At 34.2% G+C, this 24,435-nt stretch overlaps 1 protein-coding gene across 6 annotated transcripts in view; it reads right to left on the bottom strand.

Annotated features, from left to right (window-relative positions):
* Positions 1-5,345: 5,345 nt before the first annotated feature.
* ECT2 (epithelial cell transforming 2) overlaps positions 5,346-24,435 on the bottom strand; it is a 57,788-nt gene continuing 38,698 nt past the window's right edge. For all 6 annotated transcript variants that reach the window (XM_057740070.1, XM_057740069.1, XM_057740072.1 and 3 more), the window contains 5 exons: positions 21,698-21,836; positions 20,208-20,362; positions 11,420-11,527; positions 9,697-9,843; positions 5,346-6,653 (listed from right to left, as the gene is read on the bottom strand). In XM_057740070.1, coding sequence (XP_057596053.1) covers positions 6,564-6,653; positions 9,697-9,843; positions 11,420-11,527; positions 20,208-20,362; positions 21,698-21,836 — 639 coding nt within the window. In that variant the 3' untranslated portion in view covers positions 5,346-6,563. The remainder of the gene's footprint in view (positions 6,654-9,696; positions 9,844-11,419; positions 11,528-20,207; positions 20,363-21,697; positions 21,837-24,435) is intronic.

Below are 24,435 nucleotides of genomic sequence, written 5' to 3'. Positions count from 1 at the left end.
ACTTAATTTTTTTGTATTATTGAATTAGTTAAAGCTTTAAAAACCGAATAGTTGTGGTGATGAGGGGTAAAACTATCTTTTCTAATTTAATGCAATGGTGTTCATATTTCATGTAACATGATATTTGCTGTCAGTTGTTACAAAGTTATGTTTAGGTGATTTCCCTCTATTATTTTGAGTATTTTTTTCTCTTTAAAAATTTTTATTATGAAATATATGATAACTTAAAATTTAAAATGAATATTATGAGAATAACAACATAAATGCTCATGTATACACCATCCTGCACTGTTACCAGTACCTTAAAGTCTCCCTCTGTGCTCCTCTCTGACCACATCTCTCCCCAAACCCACTCTTCCAAGATATAACTGTTATCCAGAATTTTGTGCTAGTTATGCCTTTGCTTTTCTTTAGAATGTTACCAGCTAACTATCCCTAAATAACTGTCCTTCTTGTTTTTGAACTTTATATTGTTTTGAACTTTACATAGAATAATACTGTATCTATTTTTCTGACTTGCTTTTTCACTGTGTTCCTGAAATTAATGTTATTGGATGTAGATAAAATGCATTCATGTTATCACCGTATGTCATTAAACTGTATGAATAGTCTATAATCTACTTATCCATTCTACTGTTGACATTTGGGTTCCAATTTAGGAATACTATAAGCAATGCTGCTGTAGGCATTCTTGCACTTGTATACCAGCAGACACGTGTGCAAGGGCTTCCTTAAGTAAGAACGGATATAGGTTTGGTCATGTACAACTTTACTACATAATGACAAACATTTCTGTGCAATAAATCAATTCATCAATACATCAATTTATCCTTGCACCAAATACCATTTTGTTTATGTCTTGATATCTTGTAAATCACATGTTCTTACCTTGTCCCTCCTCATGAATATCTTAACTTTATTGGCTACTTGCTCTACCAAGTCTATTTTAGAATTAGTCAGTTTAATAAATTAAAAATTCTTACTGAGGATGGATAATCAATTTGGGGAATTTCTATCTAAGAATATACTCTGTATTGCTAGATTAATAACTTTGAATAAAGTTTTAATTTTCTCCATAAAACTCTTGTAAATCTTCTGTTGGAATTAATTCTAGTATCTTATATTTTTTGTTGCCATTATAACTGTTACTTTTCTTTTTTACTATAGCTTTTGATTTCTGCTGGTGTATAGAAATAAAATTGATTTTTATTTATTTCCAGAACCTTACTAAACCCTTATTCTACCAATTTATCTGCATGCTCTTTGTGAAGGTGGGGAGGGAAAATGGGGCTATGCAAACAATAACTCCCCTGTGAATATTTTTTATTCCCTCTTGAATTCTTACACCTTTTTTTGTCATTGTTAATTGTCACTGTACTGGCTAGGACCTCCAATATGATGACATCCTTGTATTCTGATCTTGAAGAAAATACTTTTAAAGTTTCATCTTTAAGTGAGATGTCTGCTGTAATTTTTCTTGGTGAAAGTCCTTTCTTACCTTAAAGAAGTACTTTTTTATGCATTATTAAATTTTTCAAATGTATTTACTGAGATGATCCTATGATTTTCCCCTTTATTGGTTAATGTGGTGAATTACATTAATTGATTTTGTATTGTTAAAGCAACCCTGCATTCCAGAGATAAACTCAACTTAAAAATGATGCATAATCTTTTTAATGCAATGCTGAATTCACTTTGCTAACAGAATATTAGCAATTTTAGAGTTTTTCCATTGACAGTCTTGAATGAAATTAGACTATAATTTTCCTTTCCTTTTCTCTTTGTTTTGATATCAAGGTTATGTTAAATTCATTAAAAAATGGAACATGTTCTCTCTTCAATCTGTTTCTTGAGTTTGGGGTGTACTTACCCTAAAACTATCTAGGCCAAGCATTTTCTTTGTAAGAAAGAATTTTAACTTTGAAGTCTATTCTTTAATAATTATAGAACCAACCAGGATTTTTTTTCCTTATTGAGTCAGTTTTGTTTCCATTTTCTTCAAAATTTATCAATTTCCACTAAGTTTTCAATTTTACTGGCAGAAAGTTGTTCATAATATCATATGCGTGTGTCAACGTATATATCACATTTTATATTTGCTCTCTCAACCTTGACAGATGTTTGTCAACATTACTGGTCTTCTCAAAAAGCTAAATAATTACTATGAAGTGAACAACGATATAACACACAGGTTAAGAAATAGAATGCTGCCAGCAGTACATAAGTTCCCACATGCCCCTTTCTCATTTTCCCCCACGGATATTATACTATGTTGGCTTTTAGAGCAATAATTTTCTTGCTTGTCTTTAAATTTTTACCAGATAACTCTGCAACCTTACACAATAAAGTATCATTTCATCAATTTTTAAACTTTATATAAATAGAACCAAAAAACAGCTATTTTTATATCTGTTTTCTTTCACTCAATACATTCAAGATTTATCCAGGTCATTGCATGTTCGGGAGTTCATTCAATGCATGACTATAATACAGTATATTCATCCATTATAATGCTGATATAAATTTCTGATTTTTCATTTTCAGGCTATTATGTATAATGCAGCTACGGACATTCTTTTGTACATGGATTCTGGTATTCATGTGCCTATTTTTCCTAAAATAAATATCTGGGATTGCAATTGTTTGGTTTTAAGGTATGCATATCTTAAACCTTAGTACTTAATGCCCAAGCGTTTTGTAAAATGATTATACAATTTACACTCCTACCAGCAGTGGAAGAGACTTCTCTGCTTCCCATTTCTGCTAAGCAAATATGGTGCACGTGCAATGGTATCTCCTTTGCATTTTCCACATTATGAATGAGGAACATTTCTTAATAAGCTTATTAGCCATTTGGATTTCCTCACTTGTAAAATGCCTTTTTTTCTATAGAGATGTCTGATTTTTCAGATTTTTTAGTTATTTATATATTCTGGATGAGTCATTTGTCAGTTGTATAAATTGCAAACATCTACTCTGTGACTTTCAATCTCTTAATGATGTCTTTTCATGACTAGATGTTCTTAATTTTAATGTAGATTTATCAATCTTTCCCACTATAATTAGCTTAAACATGGTAACGTTTAATCTTTTCCAATCCAACAGATTTAAAGATACTCTCCTAAATTATCTAGTAACATCTTTATAGTTTTACCTTTCTTTTTTTTTTATTTTTTTATTTTTTTGGGGGTACACCAAGTTCAATCATCTGTTTTTATACACATATCCCCGTATTCCCTCCCTTCCTTGACTCCCCCCCCCCGTATAGTTTTACCTTTCATATTTAGGTCTATAATTCTCTTGAAATTCATTTTTGTATAGCATGTGAAGAAAATAATTTCCTTCTCTTATTTTTAATAAAGATATCCATTTTTCTCTGCACCACTTATTGAACAGTCTTTTCCACAATGTTTTAAAGTGCCACTTTTGTCCATTTATGTATTTTCAATTATAATCCATTAATTTATTTGTGTTCAGTACACCAAGGCTTCCAACACCTCAATGTCTTGATTACTACAACTTTATAATAAACCTTGTTTCTAATAAGGCTAGTCCGCACTTCCTCAACCGAGTCGTTGTTCATAACTCTTGTATTTCCATACAAATTTTGAAAACAATCTGTCATATTACACACACACACACACACACACACACACACAGACACAGACACAGAGTTTGTATTTTGACTGGCTTTGAATCTATAATTCAATTTGGGGGAAACATTTTTCAAAAGTAAAGTAACCAATCCATGACTACGGTATAATATCTCCATTAATTAATGTAAATAAAGTCCCATAGTCTTCTCTGAAAGATTTTGGACATCTTTATTAGATTTATTCTTGAGTACTTCAGTGGTCTTTATGCTGTTATAACAGGTATCTTTTAAGAAAAAGCATTTTCAACCTGTTTGTGGCTGCTGTTAAGAAATGTAATTGATATTTGCATATTGATTATGTATCAGAATTTAACTTAGTACTTATCTGTAGATACTTTAGGATTTCCTACACATCTACACAATCATATCATCTGTGAATAATAATAGTATTTGTTTTTCCTTTCTAATTTGTATACTACTTCTTTTTCTTACAATACTCTACTGGGAGGGACCACATTAAAATATTGATTAAAGGTGAAGTGGGTACTCCTCTCCTTTCTGATCACAAAGAAGATGTTGCAAAGGTTTCATCATTAAGTATGATGTTTGTTATAGTTTTTTGGTAGATAATCTTTATCAGTTTAAGGATGTTCCATTCTACTCCTAATCTGCAAAAAGTCTGATCATAACAGATAAATTTATCAGATGTTCTTCCTGCAACTACAGAAGTAATATAATTTTTCTCCCTTAACCTATTAGGAAAATATACTGATAAATTATCTAAAATTAAAATAACTTTGTGTGCCTGGCATAAACCCAACTTGGTTATGATATATTATTCTTTTTATATATTACAATATTTCATTTGTTAATATTTTGAAATATTGCATGTATTTTCACAAATAAGATTAATGTTTCTTAAAATGTCCAAGGTTATCCAGAACTCATAAAACGAGTTGGGAAGTTTCCTTCCATTTAAGTATTTGTGTAAAGTTGGTATTAATTCTTCATTAAATATTGAATCACATTATCTAGTGAAGCCATCTAGGCCTGGTGATTTCTTTCTAGGAATGATTTTAAATGTGGATTCCATTTCTTTAATGTTCATAGGAACATTTACATGTGTTCTATTTCTTCCTATATCAATATTAATAAATTACATTTTTCTAGAAATATGTCTATGAGAATTGTGGGATTCTGTTGCAGTAATGAGTTCCAATTTGCTCACATCTTCCTGTATCCATGCTCCAGGGTAATAGTACATTCCCTCTGACTTTAAAGCTCCCTTTAAAGTTAAAATTAACTACCTGCTATATACTTTGCCAGTGAACATCTAATACATTTCCAACTTCATGCCTTATCTAACGTCATTTCCTCTCCCCCAAAAACCCACATCTTTGGAGACATCCCATCATAGCTCCATCCCAATAAAATGATAAAAGCTATGTATTTTCTGCCAGAAAAAATGCATACATGCATATAAACACAAAATTTTATATGAACTATCATAGGATTCACTACTTCCATTCTGCAAAGTAGATTCCAGATTAGACTCCTAACATACACACTGCCCAGTACACATAATACTTAAAAATATTAATGGAGGGAGGCATAAGCAAATAAATACACAAGCAAACACACAACAGAGCAAAGGTTGATATAAGCATTCATACTGGCCTATGAAAATTTGTCTAAAAGAACTGTTTAAAACATGAAACATAAAATATACTTGAGTTTTAATATTTTAAGTATTTATTTACAAAGTTCTTCCTAATACAACTGCTTTTAAAATATAGCAATAAAGGATCATTTACTATTTAAAAGTGGTACATATGTGGCATAGGAAAAAATCTATATAGTCAGTTGAACTATTTAACAGATAACTGAAAATTGTTAAATGACAAACATTTGCAGTGCTCCCTAAACAGGTAGGAAATAAAAATGCATTTATTCATAGGAACTTGATTATTTTGTATTACTGACTATAAAAAAAAAAAGACTATTATGAAAGATAACATCAGGGTTTGAAAAATATTTTACAACAACAAATAAATGTATTTCAATTTTACATTTAATTATGAGGCCACAATAAAAATTTGACCATACACATATCTATGTATTTTACAGTAGATTAGCAAACTTTTATAATTATTTCATAAAGAGTATAAACAATCTTTACCACAATTTCCCCATGGTCTTATCCTTCAAAATAAAATTCCACACACTATCAAACTAAATCAAGATTTGCTAGTGGCTAAAATCAACATAAGTATATTGTCCCTTAAACAGCTACAAGTATACACCACCAGTATCATGTTTGTGCAAAATTTACATTATTTTTAAATCTTTCTGTCCTTACCTCAATTTGCAAGTATATTTTGAAACCATCCCTTTAACTGTTATTCTTGTTAACAGGGGCAAATCTTTTCAAATCCACATGTGATATCTTTATTTACAAAATAAACTGCAAAAGGAGCAGTTAAATAACTTCTTTAAATAGCACATGTGAAACAAGAACCCACTATTCAGAGATCTATGCAGGTTTTTTATCTACTAAGGACTGTGATATCACCTAATTTCTGAACAAATTGAGATACACAAATATTTATTTCCAAAAATTCATTCATGGACACTATACAAAGAGATTCACAGCAGTATTTGGCATCGACCAATAAAATTTATTTATTGTATCACGTGGCAAAGTTACTAATATCATAAACAAATTATTAGTCTTCAATTGTATTCAAAGAGAAAAATTACATCAAAATCAATATAATTTTTTACATCAATTAACTGCAAAAAATGTAAAAGGTTAACCTTATCTTTCAAGAAGAATAAAAATGGTATAGTTTAGTGTTACCTTCTTTCCAGCTTTCAGCAAGTGCTAACGACAAGTACCCTTCAAGTCAGTTTCTTACTTGAGTATGAGGTGTTTATAAGTTTCTACAAATTAAGATTTTTTTAAGCTTCATATCAAATGAGTTGTAGATCTACTTAAAGTATGACTTCTCCTTTCAAAGAAGGAAGGAAGACTGACAAGGGAGGGAGATGGGATGCCCTGTAAAGACAAAATATTTTATACTTAAAATTTTTTCTTTTAAAAAACTGTAATATACAGTTTAGTATCATATACATATCATTTTTATTTTACAAACATAACAATTAAGACATCTGAAAAATCTAAACTCTTTAAATAAATAGAAACTTAAAATTGTAGGGGAAGGGTGGGGAGAACATAATTAAGACTATTTTAGCAGTCTGAAAATAAGAAACAAATGGATAGGCTAGTTTACTACATATTAACTCAAATGAAATAGATAATATGTTTACTGCTAGTAGTGGTACTTCTGTGAGATATTAATGATTCAGTGTTTCAGGCGGTTTTTTTTAAATTATAAATTAGAAGATAAGTTTTTGAGGTAAAAAGACAAACCTTAGTGGTTTCTTCTTAACTTAATCATAAAGCAGAATTAAGAGGAGTAAAATTACTTCATGGGAAATGTTTTTCTAAATTTAAAGTCATATATTCCAAAAGTTTTTTATATTATTATGTGTGCAACCCATATTTATATGTGTGTATGTATGTGTTTGTGTGTATCTATGATTTTTCTCCATATAAAAATTGAGGAAAACAGCAGTGCTTCTGATAATAGAGATTATTAATATACTAAGCTGTCTAAACTTAATTGTTACAGAGTGTCACAGTTAAATATCACTGGAATTTTTAATAACAAAGAAACATACACAAGAATACCAAAACCTCAAAAGGGGGTGTAAATCAAAACAAATTATAAGGAAAGGTACTGTTTTATTTTAACAGACATGAATGGCTAACTATAACTGAACTTAGAGCCAGCAAGGCAGCTAGCTATAAGTTCTCATCAACAAGGTAGTAAATAAAATGAAGTGTTTAAAGAGCTGGGTTGGTAAAGCATTGCCATTCAAGTGACATCAAAGCAATGATTTAAGTAGATAGTACAAAAGTTTACATTTTCCTCAGGTAAAACCTTTATGATTTGCCATATTAAAAGCATAAATTTTACATAAATGTCATAAATCTAGGATTAAGAATCAGATTTGGAATATAAATCCACTTCACAGGACAATTACTACTATTTTTTAAATAATCATTTTCATAAATAAGGAAATCTCTTAATGGAACTGATTTTTTCTGGACTGATAAGTACATTACCTTGCAGAAATATTTTTCTGTGCCAATAAGCAAAGAAACTCTATTAAGCCTATGTTGTTGTGAATTCAAAGCAGTTGTAAAGTTGTGAATTCAAAAGTCCCCACCCACCTAATAAGTGATTCAGTGGAGAAAAATACTTTCTTTTGTCACAAATACAAATTTCAAATAGCTAAGAAGCTCACATTAAACTTCACGAGGCTTCTTTCCATTACTGGTTGGCATATCTCCTAATTCTTCACAAATGTCAAAGATGACTTGGATTGAACTTTTTTTGAAATTTGAAAAATCAGTATTTCCTTCTAGCATCTCTGAAAAACTAGCTTGTGAGGCAGAATGACGTATAGATCGAAACCAGGAGTTTTGAGAGCGCCCAACAGTAGAGTTTGAGCGCTGAACATAACCATGCTTAGTAAATCCAATTATATTGCTTGTGGAAACAGAATGGGTAATCTGTTAGAATAGAAACAGGCAATTGAGAAGACATGAATGTCTTAAAGATATTTTAGGTACTTCTTATTTATGTTGTCTACATAAAATTTATAAAACCATAAATAATATAAATTTTCCAAAATTTTTCTATAAAATCCAATTATCTTCACTTGAAAAGCAATAATGTTTATAACAGTTACTATAAATGCAGGAAATAAACAAGGGATAGTACTCTGGACTTCAGAAGGCTTACAATCTGATTCTATTAAATGAATGCTTACTATATTCTGTCAATTTCAATAAATTTTTCATTAATCAAATTTCTTTGCAAAAACTTATATTATCAACTAAGTACTATACAACTTCTCTCCCATTGGAAGGTTAATCTTGATTAAAAATCTGTATAATCATACTCATATTTAGCTGTAAGCTTTGATGTATATTAACTAAAGACAACTAGCTTTATAAAAAATAAGTTATTGACCCTTTTGTGCCTTTTCTATATAAATTTTATATAATTAAAGGTGACCATTTATAAAACGCCAAAGCACTCCCCTTGTGTCTTTGTGTATATTAACTTATTTAATCCTTATAACTACCACATTCGATTCATTTTATAGACAGTGAAATTGAAACAAAAGTCATACAGCTAGTAAATAGCAGAACCAGGATTTGAACACGTGAGTTCCAGAGTTCACGTTGTTAACCACTACTCAAACTGCCTGCGTACATAGTCACATCATATATGTGAGAGTGTATGTGTGGGCATATTTACTCTTTACAATAACACCATACGGACAATTAACCTCTTTTCTCTCATCTGTAAAAATGGGGATAAGAAAGAATAGGAAACGTGCTGAAGGACATATAGCTAAGAAGTGATAGTCACTTGCTTTTTTTAACCTTAGTAGGTAGGGTTAATAATAATTTTTACAATCGATGGATACATCACTACTTAGTGACTGTAATAAGTGTTACAAATGCCCTTAATATTAATTAAATGTCTAATAATTCCGACACCATTGGGAATTTGGATTGCTTAGGAAACATTTAAAAATATACACATGAATTTAGAACCCATATCATCCTTTAATATTCACAGCTTCAGAGATTATATATTCATCACAGAAATAATAAAAGAAATAAAACTCAGTCTCTGCTATATTATTGGAGCCAATCTATAAATAGAACCACTGCTATTTACGTCAGTAAAGTGACAGGCCAGATTGAAACATGTTTCTTTTTTAGAGATGAACATTTCAACCCCAATAAAATTTCATATCAAATAAACTACACATTAAGTTTCTAGTTCATTAAGTGAGGTTTTCTCAGGTACCTTAACTCAATAAAGAGGTCAGATGCTTAAATATATTCAAAAAATTGATGGAGATATTAAGATTTCCATCTTTAAAAGTTAACAAATTCCATATCAACTCCACAAATGTGGAGTCATTTAGCCCATTAAATCAAAATCACTTACTGCTAATGATGATGTGCTAGACAGACGACTCATTACACGCTTGTCATTGCTAGAAGGACTTCTTCCCTCCACTGAACTTTGGGATGTCATAAGAGCCCTTCGTAGAGCTCTTTTTGGAGTTTTGGAGAAAGAGAATGCTCTTGTAACCTAGAGTTAAAACAACTTACAATTAATCTAGAAACCTAGACAAATCTAACATGTAATTAGAACAATTATGTGTAAACAAAGCCAAATTCACATCAAAAGTTTCTCTATAAAAAGTATATGGCAGGGGCTTCCTAGGTGGCACAGTGGTTAAGAATCTGCCTGCCAATGCAGGGGACACGGGTTCGATCCCTGCTCTAAGAAGATCCCACATGCCGAGGAGCAACTAAGCCCGTGTGCCACAACTATTGAGCCTGTGCTTTAGACCCCGTGAGCTACAACTATTGAGCCCATGTGCTGCAACTACTGAAGCCCATGTGTCTAGAGCCTGTGCTCTGCAACAAGAGAAGCCACGGCAATGAGGAGCCCACGCACCACAACGAAGAGTAGCCCCTACTCGATGCAACTAGAGAAAGCCCGTGTGCAGCAACGAAGACCCAACACAGCCAAAAAATAAATAAATAATAAATTAAAAAAAAAAAAAAGTATATGGCAGGGACTTCCATGGTTGTCCAGTGGGTGACTCCATGCTCCCAATACAGGGGACCTGGGTTCAATCCTTGCTTAGGGAACCAGATCCCACATGCATGTCTCAACTAAGAAGCCCACATGCCACAATTAAAGATCCTGCAAGTCACAACTAAGACCCAGTGGAGCCTACATAAATAAATAAGTAAATAAATAAATAAATATTCTTTTAAAAAGTATATGGCAGAATTAAAATCTCTTTGGACATAGCAGTGAGAAAATGTAATATGTTGTAGATTACTCCATCTTGCATGCATAGAGCACTACTCCAGCAGGAGAAAGTGGGAGGGAAAGTTTGGCATGAGAGAAGAAACCTGGGTGTTGCTGATCCTGCTACAATTTAGTTGTGAGATCTTTGATTCAAAGCCACTTAAACCTCAACTTCTTTAATTGAAAAACGGTAGAAGTTTATTTGAATCATCGTTGTTAACATGTTTATCTACTATACATCATACATGTTAAAATGCAGAGAGATACAATGATGATTAAAGTATAAAGCCTCCCCTAAAAGGCAAAGGAAACAAAAACCGAAAAACTGATAAACATAGCAGTAGACTATGGTTGCAGATTTTACCTGTAAAATTAAAATTCTAGTTCTACTTTTAAAAAGCCCTATTACCAACATTCTTGGGTAGTCCTCAACAACTTCGATACGGTATGACGATAAGGTAAGTAGGAAAGTTACCTTCATTATTAGAAGTCTGAAATACACTTATGGTAAAGAACAGACCCCAGGTTTCCTGACTCTTGTGTGCCCTTTGCTGAAAGATATCTGAAGCAATTTCTAACATGAATGCACACATATCTACACTTAAAACACCATCAGAAGTATCACAGTAACTAGAATGGGAAGGATAACAAGTTGTTATAATTACTGTGCCAAAGAATTCACTGGGTTAAACTATTACCTCTCTAGGCCATTTCCTAGAACCAAAAAACAGCTTTGTTTTATACACTACCTTTACACTGATGTCTATGGCAATACTATTTTAATATACTCTGAAGAATACATTTTGGAGATATGCTGAATAATAATTTCACTAAGACTCACCTTTTTTGAAGTCTTTTTTATTGCTCTAGATGCTCTACTCAATGTACTGTCCATATCTTTTGTATTTACTTCAAAGGATTCTGGATCAGCAGTGTACATAAGATTCTCCTGTTGAAAATTAATATTTTTATTTTAAAATAAATAAATAAATAAAATAAAAATATGCAACTGTTCCTAAAATAAAACCTTTAAGAACGTAGGGAGCATATATAAATGAAGTTACTACAGATTTTTGATGTGTTTGATATAATTTCTACTCTGAAATTTATTTAAGGCCTCAAAAAGTACATAATAGAACTTCCCTGGTGGCACAGTGGTTAAGAAGCTGCCTGCCAATGCAGTGGACGTGGGTTCGATGCCTGGTCTGGGAGGATCCCACATGCCTCGGAGCAACTAAGTCCGCATGCCACAACTACTCAGCCTGTGCTCTAGAGCCCGCTAGCCACGACTATTGAGCCCATGTGCCACAACTACTGAACCCTGCATGCCTAGAGCCTGTGCTCTGACAAGAGAAGTCACTGCAATGAAAAGCCCGTGGCCCACAACAAAGAGTGGCCCCCCTCCACCGCAACTACAGAAAGCCCGTGCACAGCAACGAAGACCCGATGCAGCCAGTAAATAAATTTTTTTAAAAAGTACATAATAGAAGGACTGAAACCGATTCAAAGAGTCAGAGATTTTCATATTTTTTACAATGTGTGTGTGTGGGGGGGGGTGTGTGCGTGTGTGTGTGCGTGTGAATATAGAAATATTTTCCCTTTAACATGGCAAAAGTTCTCAAATGATAAGACATCAACTCAGGGCTTTTTAAAAATTTACTATGCACAATATTTGAAATGTAGGAAAGAGCTCAACAGAAGTCACTGAACATCTGAATTTACAAACATTGCTTAGTAACAAAATTTCACAACTGGGAAGAGTTTTGTGGTTTAAGATAATATAAATCAGGATATAGTTAAATGTTTGCTGCCATCTTGTGGTTAATTTTACTTTATGAAATATTTTCATTAACTGTTTATATTTCAGTTCTACAATTATTAGCCATCCTGTGGCTAGTTTACACTTCAGAATCAGCGTTGTAAATTTAGAAAGGACTGCATAGGCCATCCAGTTGGACATCGTGATAAATACGAGTAATTCTGCAACAGGCGATCACTATACTGTAGAGATTCATTTTATATATGAATACCTAGAACTATGAGAAAAAATTCTTCCTTATAATGAGCAGGTTTTTGGCTTTACAAAAGCTGTCCCCATCATTTTTCTAGCCAGCACTGTACTGTTTGTACTACCAACTGTACGTCCTTCTACGAACCTTTTTGTGGAACAACCCTTTATTTATAACAACATATTCTTAGCCCACAGAAATTTTAAAAAAACAAACCAAGGACCAGAGCAAGATGGTGGAACAGAATGACGTGGAGCTCACCTTCTCCCACAAATACATCTACATGGGAAATAATTCTCACAGAATATCTGCTGAATGCTGGCAGAAGATCTCATAAAACCAAAGTGCAAGAAAGATCACCATGTAAAGGAATAGGGCAAAAGAAAGAAAAGAACTGGGCGAGATCTGTGCCCCTGGGAGGGAGCTGTGAAAGAGGAAAGTTTCCCTCACCCTAGGAAGCAGCAGGGGAGATCAGAGGGGAGAGAAAGAGAGCTTCAGAGGCTTGGAGGAGAGTGCAGCAGCCAGTTTGCAACAAACAGAACGGAGAGAGACCTGCACAAAAGGCCCTGGCCATCTCATTGCAATTCCCAGTCTAAGACACACATCTGCTGGTGTACCCAGGGGCTGGGTGCTAAAACTTGGGCTTCAGAGGACAGACTGGGGTTGGCTGCATGGAGACAGCCTGAGGGGGCTAGAGTGTGGTCCAAGCTGCAACTGGGGGACATGTGCAAAAAGGAGCCCAGTTTGTCACTGATGCCCCACTCGTAAGCTCAAAGCGGGGGTGGGCCTGAAATAGCAGCCTCATCCTCAGTGTGCTCACAGAGAGGTGTGGCTCTGCCTCCACATTTTGGGAGCAAGCAAGTTACGCACACATGGAGGCAGGGCTGAAGTCCTAGCCAATCATCAGTCGCCTCACAACTTAAGAAGCAGGGCTAAAATCTGAGTGTCCCAGCGGCTGTGCTATCCGCAGATTTATGCACCTGAGACAGCTTTGAAAGCTCAGTGCCTGCAGGATACTGGAGTAGATTACTGGTGCTCCTGCGGCTGAGGCAGGTCTGGCGAGAGCAGACTTTGCTGGTGCTCACACACAGAGGTGGGGCCAGGGTCTGGGCTAACTCAGCAGCTCCTACGGCAGATCCAGGTATTTGACTTAGTCCAGGCGTGTGACAATGGCAGTTCCAGTGCCTGACCTCTGTGGTTTCATGTCAATGGATCTGTGCTAGTGGCTTTGCGAGCACAGTACCCAAAGGATACCCAAGCTGACTGTGAATTCCCACGGTTGAGGTGGGACCCAGGGCAGTGCCAAAAACAATGTACTTTTTAAGCCAGCACAACAGGTGACAGGTGAAACCACAGAGTGCACTTCCCAGTAGACAGCTCCTCAGACAAATCATCAGTGGCTCCTCTCCCAGTGGGAGCACTCTAGTCCTGCCTCACACGGGAGTTCAGAAACAGATCTGGGGGCACCTACTCCAACAGCTGAGGAGCAGACCCTGCTCCTCAGAACTGTGACAACCACAGAGCAAAGAGGAGGCCATGCTCAACCTCCAGTGCAGGCTCTGGTCATCACAATAATAATCATACCCTCCCCCATCAAGGGGAGAATGGCTAACACACATTACTGGAAAATGTGGCAGGTATCCAGACTAAAAACTGCCCTTGCACAAAAGCATTACACTCATAAAGGCTACACAGGGACACTCCCACATACAAACAGCCCTTCAACACCACAGGTGATAACTGTTTCTCCTTAATTCACAAAGTCAGAGAAATAGAAGTGAAATGAAGGAGAGGAACTACTCCCAATTAAAAGATCAAAAAAATTCCCCTGAAAGAACAATGAAACACATCTCCAGTCTCAGGCTACCAGATCCGAAGTCTAAAAGGGAGGTAATGAAATTACTAAAGGAATTAAGAAAGGCTATCAATGGAAATGTAGATTACTGTAAAAAGGAACTAAAAACTATAACAAGGACAAAATTAGAAGACTCATTTGTCAAGACAAAAGCTGAGCTAAAGGCAATCAAAGCAAACTGGATAATTCAGAAGAACTAATAAGTGATCTGGAAGATACAATAATGGAAATCACCCAATCAGAACAACAGACAGAAATACAAATGAAAAAACAAAAAGAATGAAAGCAATATACAAGACCCATGGGATAATATAAAGTATCCAGATTTATGCATAATAGGGATCGCAGCAGGAAAACAAATAGAAAGGGGGATCAAAAATGTATTTGAAGAAATTATGGCTCAAAACTTCCCAAATCTAAAGAAGGAAACAGATACCCACGTACAGGAAGCACAGAGGGTCCCAAAACAGATGAACCCAAACAGATCTACACCAAGAAATATAATTAAAATGGCAAAAATTAAATATATAAAGAGAATTTTAAAGGCAGAAAGAGGAAAAACAAAGAGTTAATTACAAGGGAACCCTCATAAGGCTATCAGCTGATTTCTCTAAAGAAACGCTGAAGGCCAGAAGGTAGTGGCAAGATATATTCGAAGTCTTGAAAGGGAAAACCTTGCAATCCAGGATACGCTACACAGCAGGATTATCACTTAAAATAGGAGATAAAGAATTTCACAGACAAGTAAAAACTAAAAGAATGCAGCAATACTAAACCTAAACTGAAAGAAATATTGAAAGGTCCTCTCTAAATAGAAAAGAAGCAAGAATCTATAGGAAAGAGAAAATCACAATCAGGAGGTAAATCACTTAAATAAGCCAGTACACAGATTAAAAACATAAAATAAAATAAATTTTTGTGAAAGTGATGATAACTGCAATGAACACCAAAGGAATAAACATGAAGATATGAAAGAGGACATCAAAATCATAAAATGTGAAAGAAGAGAGTATGGAAATGCGGATATTTTTTTTTAAAGAATGTGTTTGAGCCTCTATAAGTACCAGTCTAAAGCAAGTAGATACACCTATGTGTTAACATATTTGAAAAGCAGGGTAACCACAAGTCAAAAATATACAGTAGATTCGCAGAGAACAAAAGCATAATACAAAAGAAAACCATCAACCACAAAAGGAAAAATGAAAAGGAACAAAGAAGAAATACAAAATCAACTGGAAAACAAGGTCTAAAATGGCAATAAATACATATCTACCAATAATTACCTTAAATGTCAATGGACTAAATGCTTTATAATAAAAAGAGATAGAGTGGCAGATTGTATAAAAAAAAAAAAAACAGGAGCCTACAATATGCTGCCTACAAGAGACCCACTTTACGGCGAAGGACACACATAGATTGAAAGTGATGAGATGGAAAAAGATATTTCATGCAAATGGAAATGACAAGAAAGTGGGTCTAACAATGCTCATATCAGACAAAACAGATTCTAAAACAAAGGTCAGGGCTTCCTAGGTGGCGCAGTGGTTAAGAATCCACCTGCCAATGCAGGGGACATGGGTACAGTCTCTGCTCCAGGAGGATCCCACATGCTGTGGAGCAACTAAGCCCGTGAGCCACAACTACTGAGCCCATGTGCCGCAACTACTGAAGCCCACGTGCCTAGAGCCCGTGCTCTGCAGGAAGAGAAGCCATGGCAATGAGGAGCCCACACACCACAACAAAGAGTAGCACCTGCTCAATGCAACTAGAGAAAGCCCGTGTGCAGCAATGAAGACCCAACACAGCCAATAAATAAATAAATTAAAAAAAAAAAAAACCCTCTGCAAACCAAAGTCCAGGACCAGATAGCTTCACTGGAGAATTCTACCAAACATACAAAGAAGAACTTACACCAACCCTTTCCAAACTCTTCCACCAAAAGATTGAAGAGGAGGGAACATTCCCAAAAGCATTCTAGAAAGCCACCATCACCCTGATACCAAAACCAGACAAAGTCAATACAAAAAAAATTACAAGCCAATATCTCTGATGAAAATAGATGCAAAAATTCTCAACAAAATATTAGCAAACCAAATCCAACAACACATTATAAAAAAATCATACACCACAATCAAGTTGGATTCATCCCAGGGTCACAAGGATAGCTCAACATATGCAAATCAATCAGTGTGATAAACCATATCAACAAAAGAAAAGACAAAAAAACACATGATCACCTCAATAGATGCAGGAAAAGCACTCGATAAAATTCAACATCCATTCATGATAAAAACTCTTACCAAAGTGGGTATAGATGGGACATATCTCAACAAAATAAAAGCTGTCTATGACAAAGCCACAGCCAACATAATACTCAACAGTAAAAGCTGAAAGCCTTCCCACTAAAATCTGGAACAAGACAAGGGTGCCCACTTTTCACCACTTCTATTCCACATAGTACTGGAAGTCCTAGCCAAAGCAATCAAACAAGAAAAAGAAATAAAAGGTATCAAAATTGGAAAAGAGTTAAAATTGTTACTATATGCAGATGACATGACACTATATATAGAAAACCGATAAACTCCACACAAAACTATTAGAACCGATAAACAGATTCAGCAAGGTAATGATATAAGATTAACATATAGAAATCTGTTGTATTTCTTTACACTTACAATGAAATATCAGAAAGTATATTTTTAAAAAAGTCTTTTAAAATCACATCAAAAAAATTAAAATATTTAGGAATAAACCTGACCAAGCAGGTGAAAGACTTATATGCTGAGAACTCCAAGACACTGATAAAGGAAACTGAAGATGACTCAAAGAAATGAAATCATGTTCTTGATTGGGGTGACTTGGGAGATTGGGATTGCCATATATACACTACTAACAACAACAAAAAAATCAAATTGTACATTTTAAATATATTCAGTTTATTGTATGTCAATTATATCTCAACGAAAGTCCTTAAAAAAACCTACACATTTAAGATGTGTGCCCTTTATGTACATTATACCACAATTTTTAAAATTTTTAAATAAAGAGAAGCTGTAGAGGCCTTAAGTTTGACGGAGCATAGTTCTGCGCAAAAAGAAAACTGAAGATGATTCAAAGAAATGAAATCATGCTCTTGATTGGAAGAATTAATATTGTTAAAAATGGCCATACTACCCAATGCAATCTACAGATTTAACGCAATCCCTATCAAATTACTTACGACATTTTTCACAGAACTAAAATAATCCTAATGTTTATATGGAACCATAAAAAACCCAAGGCTGGAGGTATAACCCTCCCAGACTTCAGATAATACTACAAAGCTACAATCATCAAAACAGCATAGTATTGACCCCAAAACAGACATATGGGTCAATGGAATAGAATAGAGAGCCCAGAAATAAACCAACATACCTACAGCCAATGTTTGACAAAGGAGGCAAGAATATACAATGGAGAAAAGACACTCTCTTCAGCAAGTGATGTTGGGAAAGCAGGACAGCTGAATCAATGAAGTCAGAACACTTCCTCACACCATACTTTAAAAAAAAACTCAAAATGGTAAAGACTGAAATATAAGTTACGACACCATAAAACTCCTGGAAGAGAACATAGGCAAAACATTTTCTGACATAAACTGTACCAGTGTTTTCTTAGGTCAGTCTCCCAAGGCAATAGAAATAAAAGCAAAAACAAAAACAAAAAAAACCATATGGGACCTAATCAAACTTATAAGCTTTTGCACAGCAAAGAAAACCATGAAAAGAAAAGACAACTTATGGAATGGGAGAAAATATCTGCAAATGATGTGACCAACAAGGGATTAATTTCCAAAATATACAAACAGCTCATACAACTCTATAACAAGAAAACAACCCAATTAATAACTGGGCAGAAGACCTAAATAAACATTTCTCCAAAGAAGACATACTGATGGCTAGTAGGCACATGAAAAGATGCTCAACATCACTAATTATTACAAAAATGAAAATAAAAACTACAATGAGGTATCACCAGTCAGAATGGCCATTATTAAAAAGTCTACAAATAATAAATCCTGGAGAGGGTATGAAGAAAACGGTACCCTCTACACTGTTGGTTGGAATATAAATTGGTACAGCCACTATGAAAACAGTATGCAGGTTTCTTAAAAAACTAAAAATAGAGTTGCCATATGACCCAGCAATCCCACTCCTGGCATATATCTAGAGAAAACTATAATTCAAAAAGATACATGCAGGGCTTCCCTGGTGGCGCAGTGGTTAAGAATCCACCTGCCAATGCAAGAGACATGGGTTCGATCCCTGGCCTGGGAAGATCCCACATGCCGTAGAGCAACTAACCCCGTGTGCCATAACTACTGAGCCTGCACTCTACAGTCCACGAGCCACAACTATTCAGCCCATGTGCCACAACTACCGAAGCCCACACATCTAGAGCCCATGCTCCACAACAAGAGAAGCCACTGCAATGAGAAGCCCACGCACCTCAACGAAGAACAGCCACCGCTCACCATAACTAGAGAAAGCCCACATCCAGCAACAAAGACCCAATACAGCCGATGAATAAATAAATAAATTTATTAAAAAAAAAAAAAGATACATGCACCTCAGTGTTCATAGCAGCACAATTTACAATAGCCAATACATGGAAGCAACCTAAATGCCCACTGACAGATGAATGGATAAAGATGTGGTATATATATGCAATGGAATACTACCCAGCCACAAAAAAAAAAATGAAAGAATGCCATGCAGAAACATGGGTGGACCCAGAGATTATCATACTAAGTGAAGTAAATTACAAAGAGAAAGACAAATACCATATGATATCACTTATATATGGAATCTAAAATATGACACAAATGAACTCATTTATGAAAAAGAAACAGACACAGAAAACATAAGAACTTATGGTTACTACAGGGGAATGGTGCAGTGTGGGGGGATAAATTAGGAGTTTGGGATTAGCAGATACAAACTACTACATATAAAATGTATAAACAAGGTCCTACTGTATAGCACAAGGAGCTACATTCAGTATGCTATAATAAATCATAATGGGAAAGAATATGAAAAAGAATATATATATACATGTAAAACTGAATCACTTTGCTATACACCAGAAACTAACACAACACACTGTAAATCAATTAGACTTCAATTAAAAAACATAAAATTTAAAAGTCTGTTAATTCTTCTACACAGTTAGGTAAATACTTTTAATTAAGTATTTACTTTATAAGCAATAATAATTATACCTCTATGTCTTTGAAAATCAGATTTAACTATAATAAACTAAATGTTTTGGGACTTCCTAGGTGGCTCAGTGGTTAAGAATCCACCTGCCAATCCAGAGGACCAGACTGGCAACTTGCATGACAGGAAAAGCAACTTGCTACAACTCACCTATTGCTCTCAGTAAGATAAAAGAACAGCACAACAAAATACTCTCTCACAAATAGCCAAGCCAAAGAGCACAAATGAAAATACATTACAAGTCCCAAAAGCTTCACTAAAGCAGAGCCACAGGAGCTATAATGCTATGACAGCCTATCTGTAAGGTAGGGACTCAAAGAAATGTTTCATGTGTCTATACTTTTAAAAATCTTTTCCAAAACAACTTTTAAATCAGTTTTCCTCAATAAACACAAAGCTAAAACTCTCCTACATTCATAATTAACAAGTCATTGGAAATGTACAGGTTTAGTCTGTACATTACCATGGAGTTTAAAGTTTTGTTCTAATAGTGGTTTAAGAACTTACAGCATCTGCTTTACAAATGGTGTTGGCTACATGTCGACATAGCATCTTTAGCCAGTTTTCTTTTGGAAGTTCCTCTGATGTCATCTGGAAACTGAGCAGCACATTTGCCTGCTCTGTAGGTGGCCTCACAAGCAAGGCAAAAGCATTATGGCAATCTAGGGTTCCAGAATAATCACAAACATTAAATGTTACTCCTTGGAAAATGACAGATTTAACACAAGTTTAGTTCCCTCAGAGCAATAAAATTCCAATAAATCATCTTGTAACTTTCCTGTCCCCTCTGTTTTTAAATGGACAAAGAAGAGCACCATATTATGTTGAAACACTGGAAAAAATTATAATAGTATGTACCATGTGAGGAACCAACAATGATAATTTAATATTGTTAAGTAAGTAGCATTTTCCATGACATTTAATATTTTCTTTGATGGCGTTTTTAAAAATTACATTATATCATTTCTTAGAATTCTAGAATTTAAGTTTTAAATTAAAGTGACATTGTAAAAATAATTCAATAATTCAACCTACTTAAATCAAGTTCAATGAAATAAAATACTCAAATATTAAAACTATTACAAAATGTTTTATGACCAAGATGCTAAAACAGAACCTATTTTAAACAATGAAGTCTTCCATATTATAATGCAAAAATAGAGATGATTTAAGTAAACGCTCTATGTAACCCTTAATAAATCCAGAATTTGACAATTGAATAAAGCTAGCAACATATAGTATTAATAAGTTGCTATTCAAATTTTCTTTAATTCTTTCTCATAAATTAAAAGCTTTCCATTATTCAAGGATGGAATCAGTAAGGGAACCAGCTTACACTGTAAAAATATATGCCTAAACAAGCATAATATTGCCAGGCACACACATCACTAGGTACTATTTTAAAAAATGATACTGCTTCTGGTACATGTAAACTTTTGCCAATTTCAGGCTTTCAAAGAACCCTCTCTAACACTCCCAAAGTTTAGAGTAAACGGTTTCCTTAATACACATTTGAGCCCATGTTGAGTCTACCATAGTTACTTTGGGTGTATTTACTCATCCACATCTATTCCTGGTCATTTCCTAAATGCATCTGTAACAATGCAGCCATTGGCAACAGAGAAAGTTATAAACTGTGAAGTACAGGTAATAGACTACAATTGCTTTTGGATTCTGAAGGAATAAAAATAAGTCTTGGTGTGGGAATGGGCAAGGAGGGCACTATTTTGACATGTAACCATTTCAAAGCTCTTTGTCCCTTAAGAGATGAAGGTATCCTATAGATTGAGACAGTACTTTCATTTGAAAAAAATAAGAAACCAAGTCAGTTCCTAGTGATGCAGTTGGCATAGAAGTATAAGAACAATTACTTTGCCAGAACTAAACAACAATATTTAATGATAATTTACCAGTTAAATATATATATATAAGGGAATCAAACTTTCAATAAATATAAACTATTTTCATTTAGCCAATAGTTTATCCAATGACCATACCTTCTGTCTCTCGTATATCTAGCACCTTTTTAATCTGAGAAAGAGGCATTAGGTGAATATGCTTAAGAGAAGCTGGGGGTCGGGTCTGGCCAGGAGGGCTCCTAAAAGTGCCAATAACCTTGTGTCGTTTTCTTGCTATCTGATTAGAGAAAAAAAAAAGTCACTGTCGGTAACATAAAAACAAAGACCAAATACTTAAAAATAAAATGGCACTAATCACATAAGTCTATACGCACCTCATTTAACTATCAGTCATTTCAGAATTATTATCTGATAAGAAGCATAGTCACTATGTGACAGATTCATACAAGTAATTATGTGGCAGAAATGCTCATGTTTATATGAGAAGAGCTCAGAAGTCAGGAAAACAGGATCTACGGATAAGATCCCAGAGGTGTGAAAAAACTTAGAAGCATGGTGAGAAGTAATGGAATCAAAGGATGAAGCAATCTTCAATAAAATGCCTTGAATTCGAAAAGGGGAACAGTTGCTCTGGGAAGGCTGCCTTGGTTTCAAAAGATAATTGATTTCAGTTTAGAGCAGAATACACAATTATCTCAGATCCTGTGCAAGGCATTGAGGATAAAGGAAAAAAATAACAGAAATGGTTCTGGCTCTCATGATACTTACATACTATTGAAAAACAGGCAAATTAAAGTAACTAAATAATATATTAAAAATTGATACAAATTATAAAGTCAAGGTGCTGTGTTAAGATATAATTTTACCTAAACTGGGAACTTACGCAAAGGAAGAGACAGGTAAAGTAATGCTGGAGAAGACAGGAGCAAAATCAGAAAGGACCCTGTAACTCATGATGTATTTGATATTTGAGTTCTGTGAATTTTACAAAGTCTTTAAATTTATTGTTTTCATTTCCATGAAATCCTAGTACATTATTTTGCCTTTTTTAAAAGAACATCTCTTTTGGGGTTATAATCATCAACTGAAAGACTTTAATACAAAATGATTTGGATTAAGCTACTTAATGAATTAAGATTGATTGGTCATCATCATGAATATGACAAGGGAAGGCTGAAAAATGTACTATCAATACCTTGTGTTGGCTAATGAGAAAAGAACAAAAGGCGGTCAGTATCATACATTGATGCAGAAATATGACACTATGATACATATCAAATATCAAAAGCCCATTTACCTTAATATGGTGAAAAAAATCAGATTCTTTAAATAATTATTTCCATTGTAATATTTGACTACACTTTTAATTTAGCTAAGCAAAATAATTTTAAGGTTCATTTTTAAAAAGTAAAAACAATGATAAGTTTTAATGTTGATGATACAAATGCTAGTCCAACAAGGTAAGAACTCAAAATACAAATACATCACCTGTCCTGTTTAAGTGAAGTCAGTTTAAATCTTGTCTATTTTAAATGTTTCTAACTTTTACCATTCTCTTCATTCCAATTTTGCTCAACATTTTATTTTTTAAACAAACAAGCTAAAGAATAAGAGTTTATAAATCTAAAAGTCCAAATTTAATGTTAGAAATAGAACTATTACAGTTAATGTGATTCTGATATGAAGACTAAAAGAGTAGAACAAAAAGTCACTGAATTCAGGAAGGTGAAGGAAGTGAGGTGAAGGAAGTGGCAGGCCAGGGTATCAGATGATGGACTTGGAGGCTACAAGGAATGACCAATGGCAGGAATTAAAGTGGAAGGCAAGTCAGTAAGCCAGTAGTAGAAGTCTTCACAAAAATTGAAGGGGATGTAAAATTTTAAAAAAATTAAAGTAAGCCACAACTCTCTAAAAGGATTAAGAGGATAAAGACCAGAATGGATTAGCAAGGAAGTACAGATAACCTAACCTATTAGATGAATGGAGGCAGCTGACCTATGAACTTCAACAGGAAAAACCTACAAAAGCTTTAATGAAAGCAAACAAACAGAAGTACTGAGCAACTATATGGTACTCAGTGTAACATGATATGGGAGATTCAAATAAAATATGATGAAAACTGACTCCACATAGCCTTTGTTCTCAAAAGCAGAGCAGGCTAATTCTCATTATGGGGGAGACAAGTAGTTCAGAATTATCTGCCTCATGATTAACTTTCTCAGTTTGGGGTATGGTCAACTGTGTACAGTATTTTCACTGTCTTTACTTTTGTGTTTTGTGACAGTACTGACCAAATGAAAATACCATTTTTCACTAATCTCACAACAACAAAACTCTTTAACACAAGTAAATTTCTGGTGAGATTCTATCGCACCTGTAACTGTACTTGGTTTGTTCTCTAAGATTCCCTTGTGTTTTATACTTTAAAAACTAGTGTACATGATATAAGAGGGTAGCACTAGAAAAGAAGTGAAGTGGAAAAGAATAAAAGGAAGAAATATAAATTTTAAAGAAAAAGACAACTCATTAAATCACGTCAATGAATACAACAAAAAGTTATCCAAGAAATGTCAAATGAGTCTCCTGGTTAATGACTATCAAAATGAATGTGTCCTATCTTCTGAGATGAAGGAAAATACATTCCTTTATATCCCCCAACTAGACTGTTTAGTTGATTAAAAATACATGACCAAAAGAATGAATGGGGTTGAAAAAGCACATAAACATAATTCAATCTGCCTGTAGGAGTAACATGGGGAAAAAATTTAACTTAAGAATTTTAGAATTAGAATCATTGCACCACATCTGATAAACTGACCTTTAACTCACTCTAAAACCTGCAGACAGAAATCGGGGGATTATAATTCATTATATTA

Source organism: Hippopotamus amphibius, chromosome 6, assembly GCF_030028045.1.
Source record: "Hippopotamus amphibius kiboko isolate mHipAmp2 chromosome 6, mHipAmp2.hap2, whole genome shotgun sequence".
NCBI lineage: Eukaryota > Metazoa > Chordata > Mammalia > Artiodactyla > Hippopotamidae > Hippopotamus > Hippopotamus amphibius.
This window is presented reverse-complemented; position numbering and strand designations above follow the sequence as displayed.